This window comes from Strongyloides ratti (genome assembly GCF_001040885.1).
Source record: "Strongyloides ratti genome assembly S_ratti_ED321, chromosome : 2".
NCBI classification, from domain to species: domain Eukaryota; kingdom Metazoa; phylum Nematoda; class Chromadorea; order Rhabditida; family Strongyloididae; genus Strongyloides; species Strongyloides ratti.
Genome location: NC_037308.1, coordinates 1,867,929 through 1,894,879, shown reverse-complemented (window position 1 = coordinate 1,894,879; position 26,951 = coordinate 1,867,929). Strand labels below are relative to the sequence as shown.

Below are 26,951 nucleotides of genomic sequence, written 5' to 3'. Positions count from 1 at the left end.
TTTCCATATGGGACGACATATATATATATATATATTGTTTTATCAAAAGAAGTACTAAATAGTGATTGATTTAATAATGAATTTTTTATTAAAAATTAATAAAAAAAAAATAAATAATTTTATTTAATATTTATCAAATATCTTTATTTATATTTTTTTTTAAAAAATATTTTTTTTAAATAACTTTAGCATATCATTTTAAAAATAAATATTTATTTAATATTTATTAATTACATTTCAAATACCTTTATTTATGTTAAAAATGAATTTTTTTTTTATTATTACCATAAACAATACATAATATATAACAATAACTTTTATTTAAAAAAATGATCATATTTTATTTTTTAACTTATTAAAAATTTTTATCTTTAAATGATAAAATATATTTTATATAATGTCCAATGGAAAGACCTTATATGAAACATCCTGTATATTCTTTTAGAAAAAGAGGAACCAAGCATAAAAAGGCAAATAACATTAAGATATACTATTTCTTAACAACCAACCATTTTAGGATACTAGAAATAAAAGTATAACTAAGAATATAATATTAATATACACATAGAAATAGAGAAGAAAAGGAAAAGAAACTTATTTATATTAATATGTAAATATTTTAAGACAATATTATTAGTATCATTGATTCAAAATAATATATGTAGAAAATTTATTACAAAAAATATGGAAATAAAACTTTTAAATATACATTTATAATTCTGAAGTTATATAATTTGAATAACTTTTCATTTTATCTTATTTATTTGTATACTAAAAAAAAATGAAATTTATATACAATAAATTATAATATTTTTCAATTATGTAAAAAAAATCAGCACAATAAAATAAGATATTTTATGAATCAAAAGTATTATGGAAATATTTTATAATTTAAAATTTTTGTATATAAAAATAAGTTATTTGAAAATATATCACTGCTTTTATTGTTAGTATATTTTTTACTATTGAACTTTATTATTAAAATGCTTTGATGGACCAACATCTAGTGGTATAAATTCTATGGGTTCTGCTAACTCACTAGGATTCATACGATTATAAATAACTACTTTAACCTCTTTTGCAAATTTAAGAAGTGGCATTTGATTTATTTTTGTATTTCCTGGTTTAGAACATTCCAAACTTTGAACACTTTTTTTATATTCTTCCATCTTGGAGAATGTTCGAACTGTATTATTGATAACACAATCCATCGTATAAAGATGATCATTTTTTACAATTTCGTGAAGATCACCATTTGCATCTGATGTGTATGCTCTTGGTAATTGTTCTGCTATTTGAAAATTTCCATCACAATAAGCAAGAAGAGCATCAGAAACAAGAGCACAAATATCTCCTGAATCTGTACTAGAATCATCGGATTCTTCAACTGATTGATCACCTGCTTTTTTACACCATAAAGGTTTTCCTTTTGAATCAGTAAAAAATCCTTTAGTGAATTTATTATTCATATGAAGTTTATTGTAAACTTCTTCTGAAACTAAATCTTTTCCATCTTTTACAGATAAATTTGCCAAATATACAAAAGGAATTTTTTTATCCTTTCTGTTTTTCCTTCTCTTCTTACTATTATCTTCTCTTTGACTACTTTCCGCATTTGTATCTACCTTCTTTTTTTTTAATTTAACAAATTTATTTAATGCTGGTAATAAATCATCAGATGTGGAAGAAGTGTATTCTTCTTCAGCAAGTTTCTCAAAACGTTCTTGTCGACCTTCTTTTGTTATAGAAGAGAGTCTTTTTCTAAGACCAACAAAATCAGGTTTCTTTATTTCAATATTTTGACCCATATTTTTAATACCATTTTTAACATTTTTTATACTTGTAGAAAAATTATCATAGATTGCTCCCATATTTGGGCTAGGCATTAATCCAGTAAAATTAGGAAATGAAAGCTTTTTAAAGTTTCCTGAATCAGTAGTAGTATCAACTTGTTCTTCTTTAACAGTTTCAGGTACGACATTAGTATTAGATGGTTGAGATGGAACAACAATTGTATCTGATTTTGTTTTTTTGACAACTAGTTCTTTAGTTTCATTTTTTTTTACTTTATCATCAACAATTTCTTGATCATCATTTACTATGTCTGTTTTTATGTTATCTTTTTTCCTATCCTCACGTAAAAAGGTTAATTTCTGGTTTAGTTCACATTTTTTTCTATCAATGGCATCTTTGATAATTTCTGCATATGTTCTTTTTACTACTACAGTATTATTTTTATCGGTTGAATTTTTTTTGTTACATTCATTAACACAATTAGATTTTTTTTTATCTAAAAATTGGCTCTTTTTTTTTTCGTCAACATTGGCATTATTTTGTGGATCAGTACCTTCATTCTCATTTTCATGTTTAAAATAATTTTTTATGTTTTTAAATTTCTTTGTTATATTTCCTTTTGATAAATCAGGAATGTATACCATTCTATAGAATGTAGTAATCATTATTTTATCTTTATTTTAATTAAAAAAATTATAATCAAATTTTGCTAAATCTTTGTGTAATATTCATTTTTAATATTTTAAAAAACTTGCTTCACAATATATTTTAAATTTAATTTGTTAAATGAATCAATTTCATTATTTGGTTGAATAAAATTTCTAATGCACTTTTAATTGTAGCATTCACTATAAAATTACGTGAAAGTTGTCGATGTTTGATAATTATAATTAATAAATAAAATTCTAAAGACGCTTATACATTATTATCTATTACAAGATTACTTAAAATGATTTTTTAAATAATTTGTTTTTCTGATTTTTTTTAAAAGAAGTCTTACGAGCAAAAAAATTTTAAACTTTTTTGTTCACTGTATTTAAAAAAATTTTTACAATAACTTTCTTAAGCATACACTCTATTTGTTAATTATCTTTTATACTTAAAATTAATAATTAATGTTTAAATTTTACTTAACATATGAAATTATCTTTCGTCACTTTTCAAAAATGTGTTATAAAAAAACAACTTTTTTTGGAATTTGACATCGAAAGTATATTTATTTAATAGCTTTTTAAATGGGATGACTTTTGAATACAATCAACAATATCATAAAATTGAAACTTCAAGAGTTATAAGAAGTTAAAGTTGGGAGCGAAATTGGGGAATATTTTTATGTCAAAATTGATTTCCATAATACATTTAACAATTTAAAAAATAAACATATCATTCTTAATCAGTTTTTTACGAGAAGTTCATTTCAGCTATTCTTATCTCTATTGAACTAATAGAAATTGAGATATGATAAGAAATGAAGTTCTTAAAGGTTTTCAAAAAAGTACTAATAACTCAAGTGAAAGATCTCATAAAAGCATGAAACCAGATGCGCTGAGCTTCTTTCATAATTTCAAGTATACCTTACGTTCAAAACATTTTTAAATTTTCAACCATTCTTGAGATATGAAACTTGGTATTTTTTCGCGCGTAATCTATTGTCATCATTTTTTTATATCTCGAAAGTGCTTTAAGATATAAAAAAATTTTGAAGGTAGACCCTATATGAAAACTCATTTGAAGACTATTGCAAAAATCTTAACTTATTTATCATGATTTTGAAGCAAGATATGACCAAGGGCGGAAATTTTTCTAAAATATTCATTGTTCCCGACTTTTCAGTATCTCAGCAAAAACTTATCCTATGAAGATGGGACTAGTTTCATTCGATTTTTATTCAAAATTTGGTCTAGATTAATAATTTCTAGAGCTATAGCATCATTATTTTCAGAGATTCAGAAATTGGCTGAAAATATTCTAGATTTCCGACTTTACCTCTAAAAATGCGACCAAAAATAAATAACTTTTTTTGGAATTTGAATATGCAACTATAGTCATTCGATAGCCCTTGAAACAGGATGAATTTTGAATATAATCAACCATATTCAAAAATTGAAACTTTCGGAGTTATAAGCAGTCAAAGTTGAGGGCGAAATTGGGGAATATTTTTTTGTAAATTTCAACTTCCATGATAATATTGTAAATGTCAAAAATAAACAGTTGATTCTAGATCATTTTTTTATGAGAAATTCATTGCAGCTATTCTTATCTTTATAGGACAATTATAAATTGAGATATGATAAGAAATATGTTTAAAAAAAAGTTTTGAGAATCTAATGATAACTCAGATTAATGGGGTCACAGAACCGTAAAATCAGATGCGCTGGGATTCTTACATAATTTGAAGTATACCTTACGTTCAAAATATTTTAAAATTTTCAACCGTTCTTGAGATATGAAACTTGGTATTTTTTCGCGCGTAATCTATTGTCATCATTTTTTTATATCTCAAAAGTGGTTAAAGATATAAAAAAATTTTGAAGGTAGACCCTATTTGAAAACTCATTTGAAGACGATTGCAAAAATCTGAATTTATTTATCATGATTATGAAGCGAGATATGACCAAGGGCGGAAATTTTTCTAAAATATTCATTGTTCCCGACTTTTCAGTATCGCAGAAAATACTTATCCTATGAAGATGGGACTGGTTTTAATTGATTTCTTTTTAAAAGTTGGTCTAGATTAATAATTTCTAGAGCTATAGCATCATTATTTTCAGAGATTCAGAAATTGGCTGAAAATATTCTAGATTTCCGACTTTACCTCTAAAAATGCGACCAAAAATAAATAACTTTTTTTGGAATTTGAATATGCAACTATAGTCATTCGATAGCCCTTGAAACAGGATGAATTTTGAATATAATCAACCATATTCAAAAATTGAAACTTTCGGAGTTATAAGCAGTCAAAGTTGAGGGCGAAATTGGGGAATATTTTTTTGCAAATTTCAACTTCCATGATAATATTGTAAATGTTAAAAATAAACAGTTGATTCTAGATCATTTTTTTATGAGAAATTCATTGCAGCTATTCTTATCTTTATAGGACAATTATAAATTGAGATATGATAAGAAATATGTTTAAAAAAAAGTTTTAAGAATTTAGTGATAACTCAAGTTAATGAAGTCACAGAACCGTAAAATCAGATGCGCTGGGATTTTTTCATAATTTGAAGTATACCTTACGTTCAAAATATTTTTAAATTTTCAACCGTTCTTGAGATATGAAACTTGGTATTTTTTCGCGCGTAATCTATTGTCATCATTTTTTTATATCTCAAAAGTGGTTAAAGGTATAAAAAAATTTTGAAGGTAGACCCTATATGAAAACTCATTAGAAGACGATTGCAGAAATCTGCTTGCATTTATCTTCACTATGAAGCGAGATATGACCAAGGGCGGAAATTTTTCTAAAATATTCATTGTTTTCTACTTTTTAATATCTCAGCAAATACTTATACTATGAAGATGGGACTAGTTTTAATTGATTTCTTTTCATAAGTTTATGTGCAATTGCTTACTTTTAAAATTTTATATTTTCGAAGATTCATAAATTACCGAAAATTTAAAACTTACAAATTTATTTTTTTTTTAATTTTACGTATCTTTCTTATATTTGATGCTATCAATGTTTAACTTTTTGTTCAATTATTAAAGTTGGTGCACCTATAACTATATTTTGCAAACTTTATAATATTTTTTAAAAATTTAATTTGAATCTATTATGTCTATTCCCTATGCTTCTTAATTTAATTTTCTAAAATTGAATCATGTGATGATGAACATAATGAAACAGCTTTATCACATTATATATATTACTGAAATACATTTTGTTACATAGAAATTATAAAGAATAATATTAATATAAAAGAAAATCTTTTCAATTCATTTTTAATTTATAAGTATTTATAATAAATTCAATTTTACCTTATAATTTAATTTATTAATAATACTTTTAAGGATAAAATTATATCAAAATATTTTCTTTGTGATAAAGACAAAAAATGTATAATTATTTAGGGTGTTTTATATGTTATAGCTGTAATCTTTTTCTAATATTTTATTTTTAACCCAATTTTTTTAAATAATTTGTAATTTATTTAATTTTAAGTGAAATAAATTCTTTTCTATAAATTATAATATATAATATTTGAAAACATTTTCATATTAAACATTAATAAATGTAAATTAAATTCAATAATATATTTTTAATATTTATAATTGAATATTATTTCAATTTTAATTAAATTTTTAATGTAAATTATATTAATAAATTTAATAAAAAACAGCATGAATATAAAATGGTGTGTATATTAAATTTACCAAATGCAAACATTACAGCTAAAATCTAAATCTGTAAAAAACTTTTTAAAGAATAAAAAAAAGGAACAAGAAAAATGTAATGACAAGAATCTTAAAAATCAAAATACTACAACAATTGAATCTGATAATGGAAAAAAAAATAGCTGCAATAATTTTGGTCACAAAATAAAAAAAGCAACTAATAAACACAACATTAATTCTAATTTGAAAAATAATACATGTACTAGTATTGTCTTAGATTCACCTCAAGTTAAAAAATCAGCATTCAATAATAATCAAAATAAAACGATTTCAATTGATAAAAAGAAGGATACTTCTAAAAAAAAAGAAAAATTAAGTAAAAAAATCAAAGATAAATATAATACTTCTTTTTCAAGTAATACAAAAACAAACACAAAAGATAAATCTAAAACTACAGAAATTTTACCCAACCGCATTTACAAGAATCAAAAAAACACCAGTCGAAGTATAAGTGCTTCCTCTTCAAATACAAAATCATTGGAATCAAAAAAGTTGTCTACTAAATCAAAATCAAAATGCAGTCAAAGTATTGATTTGGGTTCTACAAAATTTACTTCTAGTAGTAAAATTGTCAAAAAAAAACTTAAAAATATAGGACAATCAATTGGATCAAAAAAACCAAATATTTCAGCTCTTAAAAAACAACTTTTATCTATAACAAAAGAATCTAGATATAGGCGAATTCAGAAAATAGATGAAGAAGATTATATTTTATCAATGGCAGATTTAAAGCCTTCTATTAAGAGAGCAATCAATTCAATGAAAAGTTTTGGTAGAAATTCATCCTGTAATAAAAAAGAATCTAAGTTTAATCAAAAAGATTCATATTCTTATTTAGCTAATTTATCTGTTAAAGATGGAAAAAAATTAGTTTCAGAAGAAGTCTACAATAAACTTCATATGAATAACAAATTCACTAAAGAAGTTTTTACTAATTCAAAAGGAAGACCTTTATGGTGTATAAAAACAGGTGAAAACTCCGACGATTCTACTACAGAATCAGGGGATATTTGTGCTCTTGTTTCTGATGCTCTTCTTGCTTATTGTGATGGAAATTTTCAAATACCAGAACAATTACCAAGAATTTGCACGTCAGATCCTAGTGGTGATCTTCAAGAATTTACAAAAAATGACTATTTATATACAACGAAAAACGTTATAAATAATACAGTTAGAACATTCTCAAAAATGGAAGAATTTAAGGAAGTGATGTAAATAAACCACTTCAAAATTTTACATTAGAAGTTTTAAACTTTCAAAAAGAAGTAAAAATTATTATTTATAATAGTATGGATCCTTGTGAGTTAGTTGAACCTATACAATTTGTACCTCTTGAAATTGGTCCAACTAAATATTTTGAGAATAAAGATAATAAATAACTTTTATAATTTAATTTTATTTAAGATATTTTAAATTAAATTTTACATATTAATATTAACATTTAACATTACGAATAAAGTCAAAACTTTTTTTATTATAATTTAAATAATTTATTCATTTTGAAATTGTGACCTTAAAAAAAATTTTTGATAATTTTATTTTTTAATATATCTACAAAAAAGTTTTTACAATTTAATTATGTTATTATATATTTCTCATACAAATTTATCTCATGCATAATCTATTCTTCAACTGATATTTATAAAACAAGTTTTTGTTCTATTTTTTTATCATACCATTATTGTATAATTGTTGTGATGGAATAAATTTATAAACATCAAATATAATATAGGTGACATAAACAATACTAATTCATTAATTTAATAAAAAAATCTAAAAACGTTGAAATTGTATACAATTTCTTTCATTTAACAATACAAATAACTTTACAACAAATATAACTTTATGTCTATTCTTTTGACATTGTTATCAAAAGTATAAAACATATATTTATATATGAAAAAAATTATTTAAGAAATATAAGAAAAGTGCGCATAAAATCATTAGATGCATATTTTATTTGTCCAATATTTTAAATTACCATTGAAAAAAACAAAATTTTTACAAAGGAATATTAATTTATATAAAAAAAACATATATTAAAAATATTAGCGTATCAAAAAAAATTGTATGCTTGAGTATTTTTTTGTGTCAAGTCAAATAATAAAAAAAGAGTAACATATTCAACACAATATCTTATATATTTTTAACATTTATTAGCATAGTTGACGCGAAGAGTTCTACCATTGAAATCCGAACCATTCAAATTTTGAACAGCTGCTTGAGCTCCATTCATATCAGAAAAATCACAAAATCCAAAACCTTTTGGTCTTCTGGTTTCACGGTCATAAACAAAACGAACATTGACAACATGTCCTACTGATGAGAAAAAACGTCCAATTTCATTTTCATTAGCACTGTATGGAATATTACCGACTAAAAAGTAAAATATTAATGATATAGTTCAAAAAAATTTAAACAAAACAGTAGAGTAGTGTCATTGAGAGCACTCTTCAAAAATTCATTCTTACAAGGCCATGAATGCACCTAAGAGAGAAACATTTCATTTTTTTTTATTTTAAAAAAAGCCAATTAAAAACGAAATAAGAAGAAAATATGAAACATATGTGATGGTAGTTATGTATAAAATTTCATATTTAATCTTCTAGAAGAAGAGGTTCGAGACACTTACCCAGATTTATTTACAAATCCTATTTATCATTTTTTAACTTCAAAATTTATCTACTCCTTTATCGAAAAAATTTTGATATTTTAATCGATTTGTAGAGTCAATAAAAATGCTGTTGTAGATATATACAGAAATAAAATGTATATACAATTAATAAGTGATTAATTTGTAAAATAATAAATAATTTTTTTTTCTAAGACATACCATACACAGAAAATCTCTGTGGTTGATGTGGCATTTCAGTTGCTACTTGTCCTTCCATAATAATATCTAAAAAAAAAAATTATATTATATAATTCATAAACGAAAATTAATATTTTATTAAAATAAAATGGGTTTATGGGTGAATACAAATGGTGACATTATTCAATAAAACAGGGACATTAGTAATCGTGGTAAGAGATAAATACTTTTCGAAGTAAAGTCCATTCCAATGTATAAAAGGTTTATGTGTATGTATGTTTGTTTATAATGTATAAAGTATAAGAGAAAAATAAAATGCTATTAAATGTATAGAGGGTTGTTCACGAAAGTCTTCCTAATTACCAAAATGGCGTATATATATATATAGTGCAAACGGAGGAAGGCAATTTGGTACTATTCAGTTTTAATTGGGCCATTATTTTAACTATTTATAAGTCAATTTTATAATTATTTATATACATTTTAGTTAATTGCATTTATAATAGACTTTTAACTTTTTTAAATAATCTTTATTTTTAATTTGTTAATTACAAAATTTTTATAAATTTAAAAAAAATTTTTGTTAATGAATCTTTACAATAAAAATATTAAAAAAAAATAAAATATACTTTGAGAAAAATGTAACAACTTTTTTTAAGATAAAAGCAATTGAAATTTACAAAATAATAAAAAAGAAATTTAAGCAACTTACATCAAAATTTCGTAAAAAAAATATTATCTTAGAAAATTTTTATTATAATAATGGAGGTAGATAAAAACTTTAACATCAAAAAAAATTTTAAAACTTGATATAAAAAAAAATAATTTAACAAATTTTATATGTATTATTAGTAAAAAAGTATATGATTTTAAATTATTGAACTAAGATATTAAAAAATAGCAGCTTATAGTATACATAAATTTCATTTAAATATGATTTTTATACATAATGTAATATAAAAAAGTTATACACAATAGAGCTATTAATAATGAATTGCACAAGAGGATAAAAAAGATCTTGAAACGTAGCATGAATTTTACATCCATTTATTTTAAAGAAAGAATTTTGTAGAGAACTATATACAAAGTAAAGGAAGAAATAAAATCTTCATAAACCACTTTGTAGTTGGCCATACAATTAACATATTAAAATAAATGTTTAGTTTTAATTTAACATGTTAGCAACTATGATAATATATTAACAGAGTATCATTTAATTTTAATGCAAAAGACATACATTTTGGTAAGATATATTATATGATATTAAAGTAATTGGGTATTTATAAAAGTTAAAAATTTAAAATAAAACTTAAAAATAATTTACATTTTAATGAGAAAAATAATTTAATTAATTAAGTAGAATTTTGTTAATTTTTTGAATACAAAAAAATTATTTGTATATAATACTCTTTTATTATTACGTCAATAATGGTAAAATTTCTTTCTATCTTAAAATGATAAAAGAATCTACAGAGATCACAAAATTTTACCCTAATAATGAAAAGTTATTTAAAACAAAATTAATAGATTCAAAGATAAAAATCATCCCATCTAGAGATGAGGTGATTTTACTAAGTAATAAGTATATATTTGGTTATTATAATGATGGACAATTTTGCGCAATTATCAATAAATCATATCAATATGGTTTTTATAACAGGGGACAATTTATACCATTTGATAGTTCTTTGATTGATAAAAAAAATGAAACCACCAGTGTTTTTGGATATTTATATAAAGGCGTATTTTATGTTCAAGAAACTCCTCTAGAATATACGTATCCTAAAAAATATCAATTTGGTTATGTTAATGATGAATTCTTTATTTCTCTACAACAATTTCAAGATAATCAATATGACATAACCCAAAATTTACCAAATAGAAATTATCCTAAAAGTAAAATACCTATTTTCAACAACAATACTGAACAAACAATTGATCCTGTTAAATATTTAATGTGAAAAAAATTCCACTAACAAAATTATAAAAATGTATTATTTGAGTAAAACATTTTTTACAATAAAAAAAAAGACAATAAATATTTTATTAACTATAAAATTATTAATCCCAGTCATCATCATCGTCATCATCTTCATTTGAATCTGAACTATCATCATGACCTAAAACATGTTCCATGCGGCGGCGTAGTATTGCAGCAACATCATTTATATCATCAACAGCAGCCTTTTCAGCTTCTTTTTCCTCTTTTCTTTGTACCTTCTTTAATTTTATTCCTGATTGAATTTCAGCTAACAAGTTACCTCTATTTGCAGGTGGACCACTACCATTCTCTCTAGAACAATCATTTTCTGTATTTTCATTATTTTTTCTTTCAGAAGCAAATGACATTGCTGGAGTTGTTGTTGGTAATTTTATTTGTCCCACTTGTGGCGGTGGTGGAGGAGGTGGTGGTGGTGGTGGAGCTGATGATCCTTCAGTAGGCACTAAATCTAATTTTGGTAATGATGGAATCTGTGAAACGAGTGTTGATGCCATCATTACATTTGGTGGTGGAGGTAAATCTTCTTCTTCATCCTCTTCAATTGGATCTGTTATTCTATAATTTTGTAATGTTTGTTCTAAAGAATTAGGTGAATCTGAAGTAAACAATGGTGGTGGGAGTGTTGAAGTTTGTGTGTCAAGAAATTGACTTGATGGTGTAAAAATACTATTATATTGCAGTGACATTCCTGGTGGTGGAGCAGGAAATGGTTCATTATCTCTTACTGTTGATTGTAAAACTCTTGGAGCTTGATATTCTTCAGGGAATTGAACAAAATTTGGTTGACGACCCCTGATACTTGTTGTTGAAGACATTGAGTGAAAGGCAGGTTGTTGAGATAATTTTGAAGGCAATATTTTTGGAGGTTTATAAGTACCATAAATTGGCATAGAAAATTCAGAGTCATATTTTGTTACACCATCCATTCCTTCAGTAGGTCTCTTTTTTATTTTTTTCTCTGGTGATTGTGACATATTTTTCATTATCTTTCTCTTAGGCATTTCTTCACATTCTTTAAGAATTTGTTTTTTCCATAAATCAAAGAAATACCCTGGATCAGTGTAATATTTTAAGGCTGGTTTTGGATCATCTCTGAATTCATTTAATGCATCCAAATTTGGTGGTGGTTCACATTTATTATACAAATCTTGTAATGCTGGTGGTAATGTTTGCCTATCAAACGTTTGCTGATCAATTAAATTTGATGATTTAAATGGTTTTCGATATTGAATATCTTGTAAAGCATCTTGATCATCATTACCTTCATAAGATTCAATTTTTATTTTTAATTTCTCAACTCTTTGTGATAAACTTGTACTTTTAAGATCTATTTTGGTAGCCTCACTAGATAAATCACTAAAAATTTGTTCTGCCTGTTTTGATAATGAGCTGAGTTGTCTTATGAGATTTGCTAATGTTCCATTAGCTACACACTCCAATTCATCTTTTTTAATAGAAGGAGCCAAACGATGTGAACTAACATTTATTGGTGAAACTGAACGCTTCACTATCGGCATCTTTTTTAATACTAAAAATATAATTTATTTAGTAAATAAAATAAATTTATAGTTAAAATAAATATCTAACTTTTTCCAATAATACAATAAACTATGATTATAAAAGAAACTAAATTAATTAGTGATAAAATTTATGTGTTATATAAATAAATAGACAAAAGCACAATATAAACGTTGCCTTTAATTTATGTGTCTCGACGCGATTCCAATGAGTATAAACTTAATAAATGAATAAAGAGTTATGTTAAGAACTAGAGCAAACTTGTGATTTAGTTTTGTACAGAAAAATTAATGTTTTTTTCAAGGAAATATTTAAAGATAACCATCATTGGTAGAGAAAATAGTATTTTAAAATAATATATTTTCATAATTTTATTTTAATGTGTGTACATATAATACTTGGATTACAACAATAACTAAACAATTGTACATCATATATACACAAATTCATTTTCCCGTAGTATATATTATTTTGGTAATAAATATCTTATCAAACATATACAATTTTTAACAGTTTTAAAATATCAATTTTCTTCATTTTATCATGATTGTGTTTTTTTTTTATTAATTATTAAATTTCCAAAGTTCTGAAATTCTATATTTTTACATAAAAAATGGTTGATTTTTTTTTTATTTATAAAAAATACCATACGTTTTTAAAAAGTAATGTAAACAAGCTTGGAATGACGCTACTCTTATTCAACTATACGATGTGAATATACAATCCATTAAAGTACTTTCTTCTTTTAATTTTTTTAAGTATAAATTATCAAAATTAAAAAAAATTAAGATCTGCTCAATTAATGTTATTATTTATCTTAGAAGTATTTTACATTTTATTAAAAAATTTCTAAATATTTTTCAACTCATAAATTTTTTCTTTTAAAATATTACCATATTTTATTAATATCATCCTTCTTTTAGATTATTATAATTCTTTAGTGTTTATATAAATACATTTTATACTTCAAAAAATGAGTAAGAAACAAATCTTAGAAAGCTTACAGTATATTAAAGCATTTCTTCCCAAAGCATTGACGTCACATCTTCATAAGAAAGAAGCAGATTTATGTACGCAAAGAATTCATGCGGTAAAATTTTACTTATTCGATTATTTTATGTTGTTTTTTTTTGCAGCTTTTTGATTATACTGTAATTGGTGGAAAATATGCCCGTTCTAAATTAATTGTTGATACATTTAATTGTCTTAAACCTATGTCAAGTATTGCTGAAAGGGAATCTGTAGGACAAGTTGCTGCTACAATTGAGATGCTTCAATCATTTTTTCTAGTAATAGATGATATAATGGATGATAGTAAAATGAGAAGAGATAAAATTTGTTGGTATAGAGTACCAGGAGTTGGAATGAATGCTATAAATGATGGTTTATTATTGGATTGTTCAATTGATCTTGTAATTAGAAATGCTTTACCCTATCATCCTAATGTTAATGATATTGTATCAGCTATATATGAAACAAAACGGAAAACAGTAATTGGACAAATGTTAGATGTCAATTCATCTGGGATTGAAAATATTAATTGGAGTCGTTATCAACAATTAGTAGAACACAAAACAAGTCATTATACATATTATTGTCCTCTTCAAATAGCAATGCTTCTAGCTGATGTAACACTTTATTCTCGGGAGATACGTAAATTAGCTTATGATATGGGATATTTATTTCAAGCCAAAGATGATTATTTAGATTGTTTTGGTGATGAAAAAATAACTGGAAAAACATCAACTGATATCAGTGAAGGTAAATGTTCATGGATAGCATGTAAAACATTGGAAGAATTAAAAAGAGATCCAAAAAACTTAGATATATTTGTTAAACATTATGGACAAAAAAATGAAGAGAGTGTCGCTATATGCAAAGATATTATTCATTCAGCGTCAATTGACAAATATTATAATGAATTTGAAAATTCAATGATTGATAGTATTTCTGAAACAATAGAAAATTTTCCAATAGAAAATATGAAAGGTGTTTTAACTGAATGTGTCAGACAATTGTCAACTTCTAAGAAAGAAGAACCTCCTATGATAAATCTTGATTCAAAAAGTCATACGTTGTAACTTTAATATACAGGATGGCTCACGAGGGTTTTCTCATTGAACCAAAATAGTATATAATAAAAGAAATAAAAAGAAAAACTTTTGGTACTATTCAATTTTCATAGTTCCATTTTTTTTTATTATTTGCACGGTTCTAATGTCAATTTTGTAATTATTTATATATATTTTGACTAATTGTATTTGTAATGGATTTTAAATTTTTATAAATAAATTTCTGTTTATTTTTGATGTATTATTTTTTAATTGTGATATTTTAAAAATTTTCAAAAGAAAGTAATTTTTAGATAATAAAAAATAATCATGGATGGATCATCCTAGTAATTTTATGTTTTTTTTTTTTGTCAAATCTCAAAAAATAAATCTTAAAATAATACCTTTAAATAAAAAATAATTAATAATAAAAAAATATTATTTTTTAAATTTTCATTGTAACAAGAAAATATTTAAAAATTAGTAATTTTTTTACAAACAAATTTAATTAAAATCAAAAAATCAGAAAATTTTTTGTGACTAGAATCTTTAAAACTGAATAAGAACATTTTTAAGATAAAAATTACATATAAAAACAAAAAAATTAATAATAAACGTATTTAAATTGAAATTTTGATTTAAGATATGTTCCAATAATCATTTCAAAAAAATTCTCCAAAAAAATGTTTGATCTTTTAAATTTAGAAACAGAAATTATATAGCAAAAAAATTATTATTTGTAATTAATAATTTTTTTATTGTATTAATGTAAATTATATCTAAATAAGTTATTCTTATCAAATATTTTGCAATATATATAAATAATTATATTTAAACAAAGTAAAAATATTAAAAATTATAAAGAATATATCATATGATTTCAATAAAAGTATAACTTTATAATTTAGTTACAAAGTCATATTTTATCACTCACTTTTTTTAAATGGTAAAATAAAGTTTTCATAGACCACCTTACATAGTCTACCATAAAAATATTTTCAAACACTTATATTTTTTCACATAATATATATAATGTATTTAAATATGTACTTAATTATTCTATAGCATTTGACTAATAAATTTTTTAGTTATTTCATATACTTAAGAATGATGTTTTAATTCTTATAACTTTATGTTTACTAAAAGTTGATTAATATCTTAAGTTGATAATATATTTATTATATAAATAATTTAAAAAAAGGTTGTTATTTTTTATAATTTTTAAACATGGATTGCACTTTGTGATATCAAGTGACAAAAAAAAATACATTTGTATGTAGAAAAAAGTTTATCTTTACATTAATCGTTTTCTTATATTGGTATTTAAAAAAATAATTATACACTTTTAATGAATAATAAATTGGCTAATTTTCAAAACGTTTTTTGATGTATTTGTTTAAAAAAACTGTTATTTGGAAGTTTGTATAATTATTAATACATTTTCAATTATTTTTTTTTTGAAATTTATTAACCAAGTATTCAAGATTTTCATATAAATTGGCAAATGGATTTGTAATTGTTATTGGCATAGACAAAAATTTTATTTTTTCCAATGGTTCGTTATAATCTTCATTTTCATTGTCTGATATTTCCTTTAATGAAACACTTCCGTCCTTTAAAAAAAACTTTTATTATAACATATAATAACTTACATCATTGTGTATTAATGCATCATCCGAAAAACTTTTTAAATTATAATTTAAGATATAATCATCACCAACTTTTGCAATACGAGTATTAACACAAATTTCTGCAAAATTCATTACTATGATAAAAAGAAATAATAAATGTTTCTTCATCCTGAAATTTATAACCTTCCTATTCTTTGTGAAAATTTTAAAACTACAAAAAAAATTATTTATAAAATATTTACAAAGAAATTTTTGAAGATAAATGTTAAAAGAAATTTTTCACTCATATGTTTATTTCATATTTTAAAAAGCAAGAAATTTATGTGTATAGTCACACCTTTTTTCAAAATATATTTTTATAATTGACAAAGATTATATAGTTATTCATTATAATATACAAATTATTTACAGTTTTAAAAAAAACAAACAGCCTTTAAATTTCTTCTTTCTTGAGTCCAAATTGTTTATAGAATGAGTTACTATCATCACTTTCAATTGCTTTAAACAAAGCTTCATGTGAATGTGGATCAAATTTGCTTAACTCGTTAAAAGCTTCCTCACCAACAAAACATATTTCATGTTCATTGGGGTCCTGTAAAATAATTACGTGGACGGTTGCCTTTCCAGGTGTATCCAAAGAGACATATGGTGTATGAATAAATTTTTGATTAACTTCTTTAACTTTTTTTTCAACATTTTTTAAAATTTTGGATGGACAGGCAAAAGCAATTCTTCCATAAGCTGAAGCACGATTTAAAACTACATCTTTAGGTAATGGAACCAACTCCAAATAACATTGTTCTTCCCCAAAAGCCAAAAAAACATCTCCTGTATTATCTTTCTTAATCTCTTTCATTCCAATTAAATCTCTCCAAAATCTAATGCTATCTTCCATATTCTTAACATTAATAGCAACATGAGATATTGGATCTTTTCTTGAACCTGGAAAAATATAAAAATCATGACCATCAGGATCTGTTAAATGAATCATATTTTTGTTTCCTTCAATTTTATCTTTTAAATTATTAAAGATATCATCTGATTGAATATATATTCCACCAAAATCATTTCCTTTTTTGTATCCACTAATTGTATAATTGTAAGTTAATTCAAGAACAAAATGATCTTTTTCATCTCCATATCCAATCATAGTCTTGGACCATTTACCATTATATGGACTGTAAACAATAATATTAATACTTATATTAGAAAAAAAAAACATACCCATTACATGTAGCTTTACAACCTTCATCAAATTCTTCATGTCTTAAAATCTAAAAAAAAGGGATTTTTATAGTAAAATAAATTCAACATACTTTCATTCCAAGTTTTTGAGTATAAAAATTAATTGATTCCTTACGATTACCAATTTTAAAAACATAATGTAATGCCCGAGCTCCAGTAACAGCCATATTCTACAATTTAATACAATAAAAAAATATATAATAATAAAATATTAATGCATTAAATGATAACAAATTAAAATAATAAAATATTGTTATTCAATAAAAATTTTAAGAAATTTTAATTTTATAAAAAAGGTAATATTATTTCTAATTAAATGTCATATTACCATTATTGACAATAAATAATGACTAAGTGATAAGAAATTTTATAAGAATACATAAATCTATAATGAATTTTTTTTTCAAAAATGGTTCTTTGAATAATTATTGTGAAAATAGATGTATACTAAAAAATAACAATAAAACGTGGTAGAATTTTTTTCACAATTGTGTTTGAATTCATAAAAGAGAAAACAAGTATTTTATTGGTGTTTTGACACCCTAGTAACAGATATTCTTACTACATTTTTATATTATATATTTAATTGAAATTATGATTATACAAGGTCCTGATGGTCAGAAATATTGGAAGGAATTGTCTCAATTAACTTTACCAAAAGGAGGAAAGAAATTAAAATTTATAACAGTTTGTTTTTTTTTTTTGTGATATAACATTTCATTTTCTTAGAAAAATATGATAGCTGTTGGAGGAGTAGTAGCTCTTTTTGGATATGTTTCATTTCAAGCTGAGGTTAATCCTAACAGTGTATATGGACGTATGTTTATCATTTGTATTTATGATTTTTATGTTTTTTAGGTATTTATACTAAATTTATTAATGAACCTTTAAAAGTTTTTCAAGCTTTTACTAGTCCAATGGCAAGTTTGGAAACACCAGAAGGTGAAGAAAAAAAATAAAAGTGATCTTAATAGTGCTTCTAGATTAGTTAAATTTGTTTTATCTTTTAATATAATAAATATTTTTTCTCACGACGGTATTTTGTTCGTATATTGGAGTCATGTAATTAATTGGGTTCTATTGTTAAAAAACTTTTTTTAATGAAGTAATATTTTTTTCAAATAGTGTTGATTTTTTTGGTAAATATTTATGATAATTTTTATAATGTAGACATTTTTCTAGGTAATGAAAAAAGTAATTTCTCAGAATCTTTTGAAACAGTTAGTTTATAGACATAAATTATGTTCAAAATATTATATGAAGGATGTAGAAAAAGCAAAACTTGAAACTTTAATTATTGGAAGTTACATTAACAATGATTATTTGTCAATTATTCAGTTTTTACTTCCATACAAACCAAATATTGACGATATAAATAAAACCAATTATATTCATGGAATTGGATTGTCAATACTGAGGAAGTTATTTAATGAAATGAATAATGAAAGGGATAAACTTAAATTATTTTTTAATTCTGTAAATTTTTTAAAAACATTTAGTATAGAAAATAATGTTGAATCACAATTAGGTTTTTTGTTACTAGTACATGATTTTCAAAATTGGTATGAAAGTAAAGAATTGTCTTGTACTGAAAAAATCCAGCTAAAAGATGAATTACAGGAACTATGGAAAAGAGCTCAATCAAAAAAGGTATCATATTAGTTTTTTTTATAATAAAACTTATTTGTTATAGCTTATTAAACCTTACCTTTTTAACACAACCAGAATTTATTCAAAGGAAGATTTTGAAATAGCATCTAATATTGCTTTTAAAATACAAAATCTTACAAGAAAACCAAAAATAGAAAAGATTGAATCACGTTATAATAGAAATCTTACTCTCGTTGATAGTTTACAATATCCTGTTGATGAATCAAATTATATTTTAGGCATGGAAAAGGCAATAAATTCAAAAAAACAATTTATGTCATTATTTAAAAAACAATTAATAAATGAACAAGAAACATACTTTAAAACTCAGAATATTTTTAGAACTTCTACTGAAAAAATAACTGCAGAAGAGATAATTGATGGGTTAGATTGGCTACCAAAAATAGAAAAAACGTTTTCAGATTGTTTAAAAAATTTAGATGATAGCGAAGTTGTTACATTTTTATCACTATTTAAAGCAAATGAAATATCAGAAATTTTACATAAAGAGATTATGAAACTGTTATCATATGGACAAAATATGGTTAATTATGGATACTTTGAAAAAAGTATTATTAAAATGATCTTTCAACGTATACAAAAAGATTTTATGAATGATCTTTTAAAACATGATGATGAGGTATGTTTTATTTTTTAAAAATTTATTAAAATCATTTAAAATATTTCATTAAATATAATTGTAATAGACATGTTAGTATTTAAATTTTTATTATAGTTGATCCATAATTAGAAGAATGTGTTTCTTTGGATATTATAGGAATTTTTGATTTTTTTGTTAGTTTTTTATATTCAATAATTTGTGTTAATTTTTTACAAAAGCCTTTAGTTTTTATAGTATCTCCACTTTCTTTAATCTTCTTATTATTCATTTTGTGTAATTTTTCAAGACTAGATTTTGTAAAATTAAATCCTTGTGGTGATATTCTTTTATTAAAAATAGGTATAAGTGTTTCTTTAGATTTTTTAAACAATTTTTTTTTTTTTAAATCTTTTTCTATCTCCATGTTTGATGATAAATTATTATTAGAAGTGACTGGAGATGATATTGTTTCAAATCTAAAATTTTCAAAAGCTTTTTTTAAAAATCTGCTTGGTGTCTTTAGACAACCTTGTTTTTCAAGATCTTCAAGATTTTTCATTAAATTACTAACTTTAATATTTGGTTGATGTCTTATTGGTGTCCAAATTATTTCCTTTTTTTCATAATATCTATTGTTATCTCTTTCAATACAATTGTCAGATTTGTTATAATCAGGAAGTACCAAAGCACCATAAGTTATCTCATTACCTTTAATAAATCCACGAGATTTTAATAATTTTTGGACAGATATTTTATTAAGTCGTTTCTTAGTTATCAAGCTTTTTTTATTTTCTGTTAAATTTGTTATATCTTCAAATTTTGCTTTTAATTCAGCTACATGAATATTATAATTTTCTGGAGAAATAATTTCAATATCACTATTACTGTAAGGTGAATATATTTTATCACAATAATATATTGGACTTAACATAATTATAATAATGAATTATATTTCTATACTTGAAGAGTGAAAGCTTTAATTTTTATCATTTTTACCATTACTTATATATAATAATTAATATTAAAATTTTTTAGATGTTAATTCAAGTATTTGATAAGTATGTGGATTTTTTTTTAAATGACAACTTAAGACGTCTCTTTAGACCACGAGAATATTGGATTAAAGTTTGTAATGATTTGAAAGTTAATCCTGATATTTCACTACCATTTTCTGATTTAAATCTGTGGACAATCAGAAGTAAACTTGCAATATTTTTTAGTAATATTATTTCAAAATCTTGTAAATTAACAAATGATCAACTTATTGAAATCGCAAAACGTCATCCAGAATTATCATTAAATCTTAAATATACAAAAGAATTAAAAATATTTTCAGTAAAATCGATAGCTAAAGTTGAAAATGAAATATTCTATGATGAATTTATAGATCCTGGTTCAAAATTTTTTATAATTGATGGAAAATTTCTTGAATACTTAAATATATATCAGTTTAAAGAATTATTTTTTTATTCAGGAGTAGAAATGCCAATGCTTACACCACCAAGACCTTATTTAGATTATGGTAAAGGTGGTCCATTATATACTTTAAATTCTTCAATATTAAAAGATAAAAAAATATTTTTAAATGTACATTTAGAAAAACAAATGGAAATTAGATTAAAAAATAAATATCAGGGACGACCTATATGGGATGCTTTAAATGAATTAGGATGTGTTCCATGGAAAATAAATAAACCTGTTTTAGAGATTATGACTAAACTATTTACTGAATTTACATCTAATATAAATAATGAAATTTTTTTAGAAAATCTTGGTTTTCCAATGAATCCTAATGTAATTGTTATACCAAAGATTAATGATTTTATAAATCATAATAAAATTAGTAGTGATGATAAAAGTAAATTTAGAGAATTTTTTAAAATGAAACAATTACTTGAGAATAAAAAAACAAAAATGAATTCTTTGACATATTGGATGTTATATCGATTATCTATTGCTCATTATTTTGAAGATTCCATATTATATTTTCCTCATAATATAGATTTTAGAGGAAGAGTTTATCCAATATCTCCATATCTTTCTCATATGGGTGATGATGTTTCACGATCATTACTAATATTTGCTAATGGTAGAAAATTAGGACCAAATGGTTTACGTTGGCTTAAATTACATTGTATTAATTTAACAGGATTTTTAAAAAAAGAATCAATTGAAACAAGGTTAGAATATGCTGAAAAAGTACTAGATGATAAAATAAGAGACTCTGCCAGAGATCCATTAAATGGTTCAAGATGGTGGATGGAATCTGAAGAACCATGGCAAACATTAACAGCATGTATTGAAATAAATAATGCATTAATGTTAGATGATCCAAGTGAATTTATTTCGTGTATGCCAGTTCATCAAGATGGATCATGTAATGGATTACAACATTATGCTGCTTTAGGTAGAGATAAAGATGGTGGAGGTGAAGTTAATTTATTACCAGCAGAAAAACCTGCTGATATTTATTCTGTTGTTGCTATGAGAGTAGATAGTAAACGAGAAAAAGATGAAAAATCTAATGATAATAGTATTAGAGATATTGCTTTAATATTAAGAAACGAAATTCCTGATAAATTACCACGTAAATTATTAAAACAAACCATTATGACAACTGTTTATGGTGTAACTGAATATGGGGCAGTTCTTCAAATTGCTAAACAACTTAAAAATTTACGTATAAATGATAATAATGTTGGAATTTTAGCAAATTATCTTAAAAATCAAACATTAGCTTCACTCTCAGAAGCTTTTAAAACATCAATGGAAATAAAAGAATGGTTTAGAAAATGTGCTGAACAAATAACAAGAATGAATAGATCTGTTGAATGGGTTACACCATTAGGTCTTCCTGTATATCAACCATATATGAAAATTGAACTTGATGGTATCGATGAATATCAAGTACCAATAAAATCTAAGCAAATAAATGCTTTTCCACCAAATTATATTCATTCTTTAGACTCAACACATATGATGTTGACAGCTCTTAATTGTACTGCTAAAAATGTTGAATTTGCTGCTGTACATGATTGTTTTTGGACACATGCTGGTACAGTTGAAGAGATGAATAAGATTACACGTGATGAATTTATTAAACTTCATAATGAACCTTTGATTGAAAATTTAGCTAACCACTTTAAAAAAACATATGTTTATGATAATCCTAAAGATGAAATCGACACAAAAAGACAAAAATTATTATTAGAAGTTTTTAATCCTAAAATAGAAAAAGGACAATTAGATATAAATGAAATAAGAAACTCGGTGTATTTTTTTAGTTAAAAATGTTTTATTACATTTATATTTTATTTTTATATATATATTGTAGATGATTAATAAAGATTTTATATAATTTTATTTTTATCATCATTATTCTGTATATATTATGATAACCTTTTTTTTTTGTTCACAAATTTAAAAGAAATAGATAAATAATTATAAAGTTGAAATATATCTTTATCTCGCACATTTTTAGTTGAATTTAATTAATGTATAGGGGAACAGTATTATCCATGATCTCAAGAGAGTACTTTAATTTTATTAGATAAATTTGCAAATTTTTGCAATATCTTTATCTGAAAAATAAAAGTATTGGTCTTTTTTTTTGTTTATTAAAATACTTACAGTCACTTGTTTGGTAACATTTTTTACAAATAACATTTAAACACTGCTTTACATCTGTAATTTCAGAAAGCATTAAACAATCTAAAGCATTATCTTGACTACAAAATTCTTTCATATCAATACTTTTTTTTAACCTAATCAAATTTGGTCTTCCAATACCATTTTTAATTTCAATAATTTCAGGTCTTTGAAAAAAAAAGAAACCACTTCCTTCAAATATAAGGAAACAAATTAGTATAAAACATTGTAATTTATTATAAAATGCCATTTTAAGAAAATCTGAAATAATAATAAAATGAATAATATTTTTCTTTAATAACAAAAATATAAAAATCACTCATCATTTTCCCACATTTCAACTAATAAAACTTTTCCATTATTTTTTATTTATTAATAGTTTTCAAGATAACTTAATTTTATTTGTAAATAAATAAATAGGATATTTCATTAAAATTTTAATAAATATAGTATATAATAAAGTAAGAAATAAAAAATTACGATATTTAATAAAAAAAAGTTTAAGATTTATAGAAAAAAAATCATTTTAAAAAGTAAATAAATTTTATATTTTTTATTAAAAAAAAGAATATATATTTTTTTGCAAAAATTTCAATTGGTTAAAAATCTTAATAATTTTAATGTCATCTTTTTCAAAATAATTCATCCATTTAATATATTAATGAATAAATGGGTGGAATTCATATTGTATATTTTTCTTTGGCTAAATCTTTTAAATGTGATATTATACATAAACACACAATTTTCAAATTAGTAAAAAAATTTTATTTAGATATAAAAATAGAAATTTGTTACCGAGTCACGAGTAATCTATGATTAATTTTGAAGATAATATATTTTAATAGAATAAATTAGAATCTTTCATGCTTTTGTAAAAGTATCATATCAAAATATATTTAAAATCTATAAAAAAAAATTTACTTAAAAACTATTTTTAAAAAGTATAATTACCATTTTTATAAAAGAAAATAAAATATTATAAAAAGATTTGATATTACACGAAATATTAATGTCAAAATATTGAAATTATTTTAACTATTATATAATATATGCTATTTTCAAAAATAAAATAATGACATCAAAAGATATTAATAGAAAACAATAATGTCAAAAGATATTAATAGAAAAAAAATAATATCAAAAGATATTTTTTTTAATGTAAACATTGTCTATTCAATTTTTTAAACTTTTTATAAAAGATTTTTAAAAAAAAATATTAATCATTATGTACTTGGAGATTATTAAAATATGCACCAAAACTTGAAAACAAATTATTTTGATAAGAAAAAAGTTTTTTGAGTTTTAAAGAAAAACAAATACTGTTAATTTTTTATTTGATATAAAAAATAAATTATTTTTTACTTTATTATGTAAATAATTATATTTTCATAATTAATATTATTTTTGCTAGTTAAATTTATAAACTTTTGTAAAGATTTTAACTAAGTATAATTAAAGTTGTTTTAAAAATGGTTTATAACAAATTTTTATTTAAAAAATATAACAATTATAACCTATTTTATGATGGTAAAAACTATTATTATCATTTTTAAATTATTTAAAAATATGATAATTTTTAAAATTTAAAAAAGTTCATAAATATTTATTTATTATTTTAAAATCACTTTTTATTAAAATAAAAATTTTTAAAAAAGAAAATATTAAAAAGTAAATTTTAAATAATTTGTCATGATTCTAGGCAATATAGATATAAGTTTATTTATAATAAATTCATAAATAAATAAAATTATCTTAAACAATAGATAGGTGTTTGTTTTAAATAATGTTTAATAATATCATAATGTCCATTGTATAATTATTATTAGTATATCATTAACATTATTGAATTAATTATTAATGGTCAGAAGTTTTAAATTAAGTATAAAAGTGTTTAAATTTTTGAAAATATTATCAAATTTTTATAAATATGTCAAAGTTATCTGTTATCTTTTATATTATTTCTTTTTTTATTCTTGTATATTATTCAAAAAGTTGTGAAGGACGTGATTTAAGAAATACTGAATGTGATTGTAGATGTGATGAGAATGGTAATGTTATTGGAGGAACAGAATGTGAAAATTTAATTAATAATGAAGAAAATAACAATGAAGAAATTAATAATGAAGAAGATAATTCTAATCAACTTTCAACAGATCTAGCCATTTCTAATGATAATGAATCTGAAATCGAAATATTGAAAAGAGATAAAAGATATTATGGTTGTGGTTGTTGTGGATGTTGTATGATGGGTACACCAAAAACTGTTACCAAAACAATAAAAGTAACTTATGGTGGTTGTTGTGGTTGTGGAGGATATGGATATGGATAATTTAACAATATTTTAAATTGTTTAAAAAATTTTATTTTTTTAAAAAATAATTATAATTAAATTATCTACATTTTATATTATTTATATAATTACTTAAAAAAATAATTTTTTACAAAAAACACTTTTTTTTTAAATATAAAATAAATAAAAATATATTTTCTATTATTTAATAAACATTAACAAGGTATATTTTGCACAATAAAATTAATTACATTTTGCATGATAACTCAAAGATTAGAATTTTTTATTATTTTATAATCTATTCTTTAAATAGTGATATCTAAATTATTAAGTTAATCTTAGTATACATATCTCAGTACTTCGTAATTTTATACTTACTAAACTTTTTATATAATTCAAAGAAAATTTTAAAAAAGCAAAGTTTAGTTTGGTTAAGACATTTGGTATATTTATATTTTTAAACTATAACTTTTTTTTTCTTATTTAAAGTTATCAAAGTTACTTTATACCAGTCTATAGCGGAATTATTTTTAATATTATATAAAAATGTTTTTAAAAAATATTTGTTTCCTTTTTTTTCTTTTGTTTCTTGAAATCATATTAAATTTTGATATAAAAATTTTGTAATTATTATTTTAAAAGTATTCATAAATTTATCTATTAATTTAATTATCAACAATACAAATATTTTTTATCATTTATTAAGAATTATATTATTAATAAAAGTGCTCCTTTAAAAGTAGAAAAAAAAAGTAGTATTCTTATTTGTATTCAATTAAATATTTAAGATTCATTTTATTATAGTTTTTTTTTAGAAAATAATTATAAATGTAATTTGGTAAATCTAGTTGTTTGACACATCTTTTATAGGTAAAATGAAGCATTATATTTGAAATTTAAATAAGCACAAAAAAAAACTTTATTATATTTACTTATTAAAGGACAATTGAAGTAATCTAAAACTATTAAGAAATATTTATTCAAAAGATTATAGGAATTACCAGATAAATGGTTAAAAGACATATATGATAAGGCAAGTATCTTGTTTTTTTTTTTAAATTCATATATACGTTATAAAAGTTTATGTTAATGTGTGAATATATAAAAATTTAAGATGTATTTCCATTAAATATTTAAAAACTTTTTCATTCAGCAATCATTTGAAGCAAGAAGAATTGTGGGAACAATGAACATATTTATTCTTTTTAAACTATAAAAAGACGATAAATATATTATAATTGTTTAAATAGTTAACTACAATATTTTATAGTTATTCTATTTGATTAAAACATATTTTGTCCTTTAAAAATGTTC

General features: G+C 22.5%; 13 protein-coding genes across 13 annotated transcripts; 6 read left to right on the top strand and 7 right to left on the bottom strand.

The window, feature by feature from the left end:
• Positions 1–962: 962 nt before the first annotated feature.
• Positions 963–2,438, bottom strand: SRAE_2000057900 (Hypothetical protein; the record flags this gene model as incomplete). Its single annotated transcript, XM_024651426.1, has 1 exon — positions 963–2,438. One exon carries the CDS (start codon positions 2,436–2,438, stop codon positions 963–965), a length of 1,476 nt encoding a protein of 491 aa, XP_024505105.1.
• A 3,733-nt stretch (positions 2,439–6,171) lies between these two features.
• Positions 6,172–7,404, top strand: SRAE_2000057800 (Hypothetical protein; the record flags this gene model as incomplete). Its single annotated transcript, XM_024651425.1, has 1 exon — positions 6,172–7,404. The coding sequence occupies one exon, from the start codon at positions 6,172–6,174 to the stop codon at positions 7,402–7,404; it is 1,233 nt and encodes a 410-aa protein (XP_024505104.1).
• Positions 7,405–8,335: 931 nt separating this feature from the next.
• On the bottom strand, positions 8,336–9,080 carry SRAE_2000057700 (Cleavage stimulation factor 64 kilodalton subunit; the record flags this gene model as incomplete). Its single annotated transcript, XM_024651424.1, has 2 exons — positions 8,336–8,565; positions 9,023–9,080. The coding sequence occupies 2 exons, from the start codon at positions 9,078–9,080 to the stop codon at positions 8,336–8,338; spliced, it is 288 nt and encodes a 95-aa protein (XP_024505103.1).
• A 1,375-nt stretch (positions 9,081–10,455) lies between these two features.
• On the top strand, positions 10,456–10,962 carry SRAE_2000057600 (Hypothetical protein; the record flags this gene model as incomplete). Its single annotated transcript, XM_024651423.1, has 1 exon — positions 10,456–10,962. One exon carries the CDS (start codon positions 10,456–10,458, stop codon positions 10,960–10,962), a length of 507 nt encoding a protein of 168 aa, XP_024505102.1.
• A 100-nt stretch (positions 10,963–11,062) lies between these two features.
• Positions 11,063–12,971, bottom strand: SRAE_2000057500 (MIP02973p; the record flags this gene model as incomplete). The annotated part of the gene is made up of 3 exons (XM_024651422.1): positions 11,063–12,531; positions 12,591–12,629; positions 12,920–12,971. The coding sequence occupies 3 exons, from the start codon at positions 12,969–12,971 to the stop codon at positions 11,063–11,065; spliced, it is 1,560 nt and encodes a 519-aa protein (XP_024505101.1).
• A 523-nt stretch (positions 12,972–13,494) lies between these two features.
• Positions 13,495–14,602, top strand: SRAE_2000057400 (Farnesyl pyrophosphate synthase; the record flags this gene model as incomplete). The annotated part of the gene is made up of 3 exons (XM_024651421.1): positions 13,495–13,498; positions 13,538–13,611; positions 13,658–14,602. 3 exons carry the CDS (start codon positions 13,495–13,497, stop codon positions 14,600–14,602), a joined length of 1,023 nt encoding a protein of 340 aa, XP_024505100.1.
• Positions 14,603–16,014: 1,412 nt separating this feature from the next.
• Positions 16,015–16,335, bottom strand: SRAE_2000057300 (Hypothetical protein; the record flags this gene model as incomplete). Its single annotated transcript, XM_024651420.1, has 2 exons — positions 16,015–16,185; positions 16,225–16,335. 2 exons carry the CDS (start codon positions 16,333–16,335, stop codon positions 16,015–16,017), a joined length of 282 nt encoding a protein of 93 aa, XP_024505099.1.
• Positions 16,336–16,636: 301 nt separating this feature from the next.
• SRAE_2000057200 (Glyoxalase-like domain-containing protein) lies at positions 16,637–17,615 on the bottom strand (the record flags this gene model as incomplete). Its single annotated transcript, XM_024651419.1, has 3 exons — positions 16,637–17,381; positions 17,428–17,477; positions 17,520–17,615. The coding sequence occupies 3 exons, from the start codon at positions 17,613–17,615 to the stop codon at positions 16,637–16,639; spliced, it is 891 nt and encodes a 296-aa protein (XP_024505098.1).
• A 427-nt stretch (positions 17,616–18,042) lies between these two features.
• On the top strand, positions 18,043–18,407 carry SRAE_2000057150 (Hypothetical protein; the record flags this gene model as incomplete). The annotated part of the gene is made up of 3 exons (XM_024651417.1): positions 18,043–18,135; positions 18,178–18,265; positions 18,307–18,407. 3 exons carry the CDS (start codon positions 18,043–18,045, stop codon positions 18,405–18,407), a joined length of 282 nt encoding a protein of 93 aa, XP_024505097.1.
• A 226-nt stretch (positions 18,408–18,633) lies between these two features.
• Positions 18,634–22,987, top strand: SRAE_2000057000 (DNA-directed RNA polymerase, mitochondrial; the record flags this gene model as incomplete). The annotated part of the gene is made up of 3 exons (XM_024651415.1): positions 18,634–19,098; positions 19,142–19,738; positions 20,735–22,987. The coding sequence occupies 3 exons, from the start codon at positions 18,634–18,636 to the stop codon at positions 22,985–22,987; spliced, it is 3,315 nt and encodes a 1,104-aa protein (XP_024505095.1).
• SRAE_2000057100 (Hypothetical protein) lies at positions 19,818–20,630 on the bottom strand (the record flags this gene model as incomplete). The annotated part of the gene is made up of 1 exon (XM_024651416.1): positions 19,818–20,630. The coding sequence occupies one exon, from the start codon at positions 20,628–20,630 to the stop codon at positions 19,818–19,820; it is 813 nt and encodes a 270-aa protein (XP_024505096.1).
• Positions 22,988–23,245: 258 nt separating the features above from the next.
• SRAE_2000056900 (Hypothetical protein) lies at positions 23,246–23,597 on the bottom strand (the record flags this gene model as incomplete). The annotated part of the gene is made up of 2 exons (XM_024651414.1): positions 23,246–23,280; positions 23,330–23,597. 2 exons carry the CDS (start codon positions 23,595–23,597, stop codon positions 23,246–23,248), a joined length of 303 nt encoding a protein of 100 aa, XP_024505094.1.
• Positions 23,598–25,274: 1,677 nt separating this feature from the next.
• SRAE_2000056800 (Hypothetical protein) lies at positions 25,275–25,676 on the top strand (the record flags this gene model as incomplete). Its single annotated transcript, XM_024651413.1, has 1 exon — positions 25,275–25,676. One exon carries the CDS (start codon positions 25,275–25,277, stop codon positions 25,674–25,676), a length of 402 nt encoding a protein of 133 aa, XP_024505093.1.
• Positions 25,677–26,951: the final 1,275 nt, after the last annotated feature.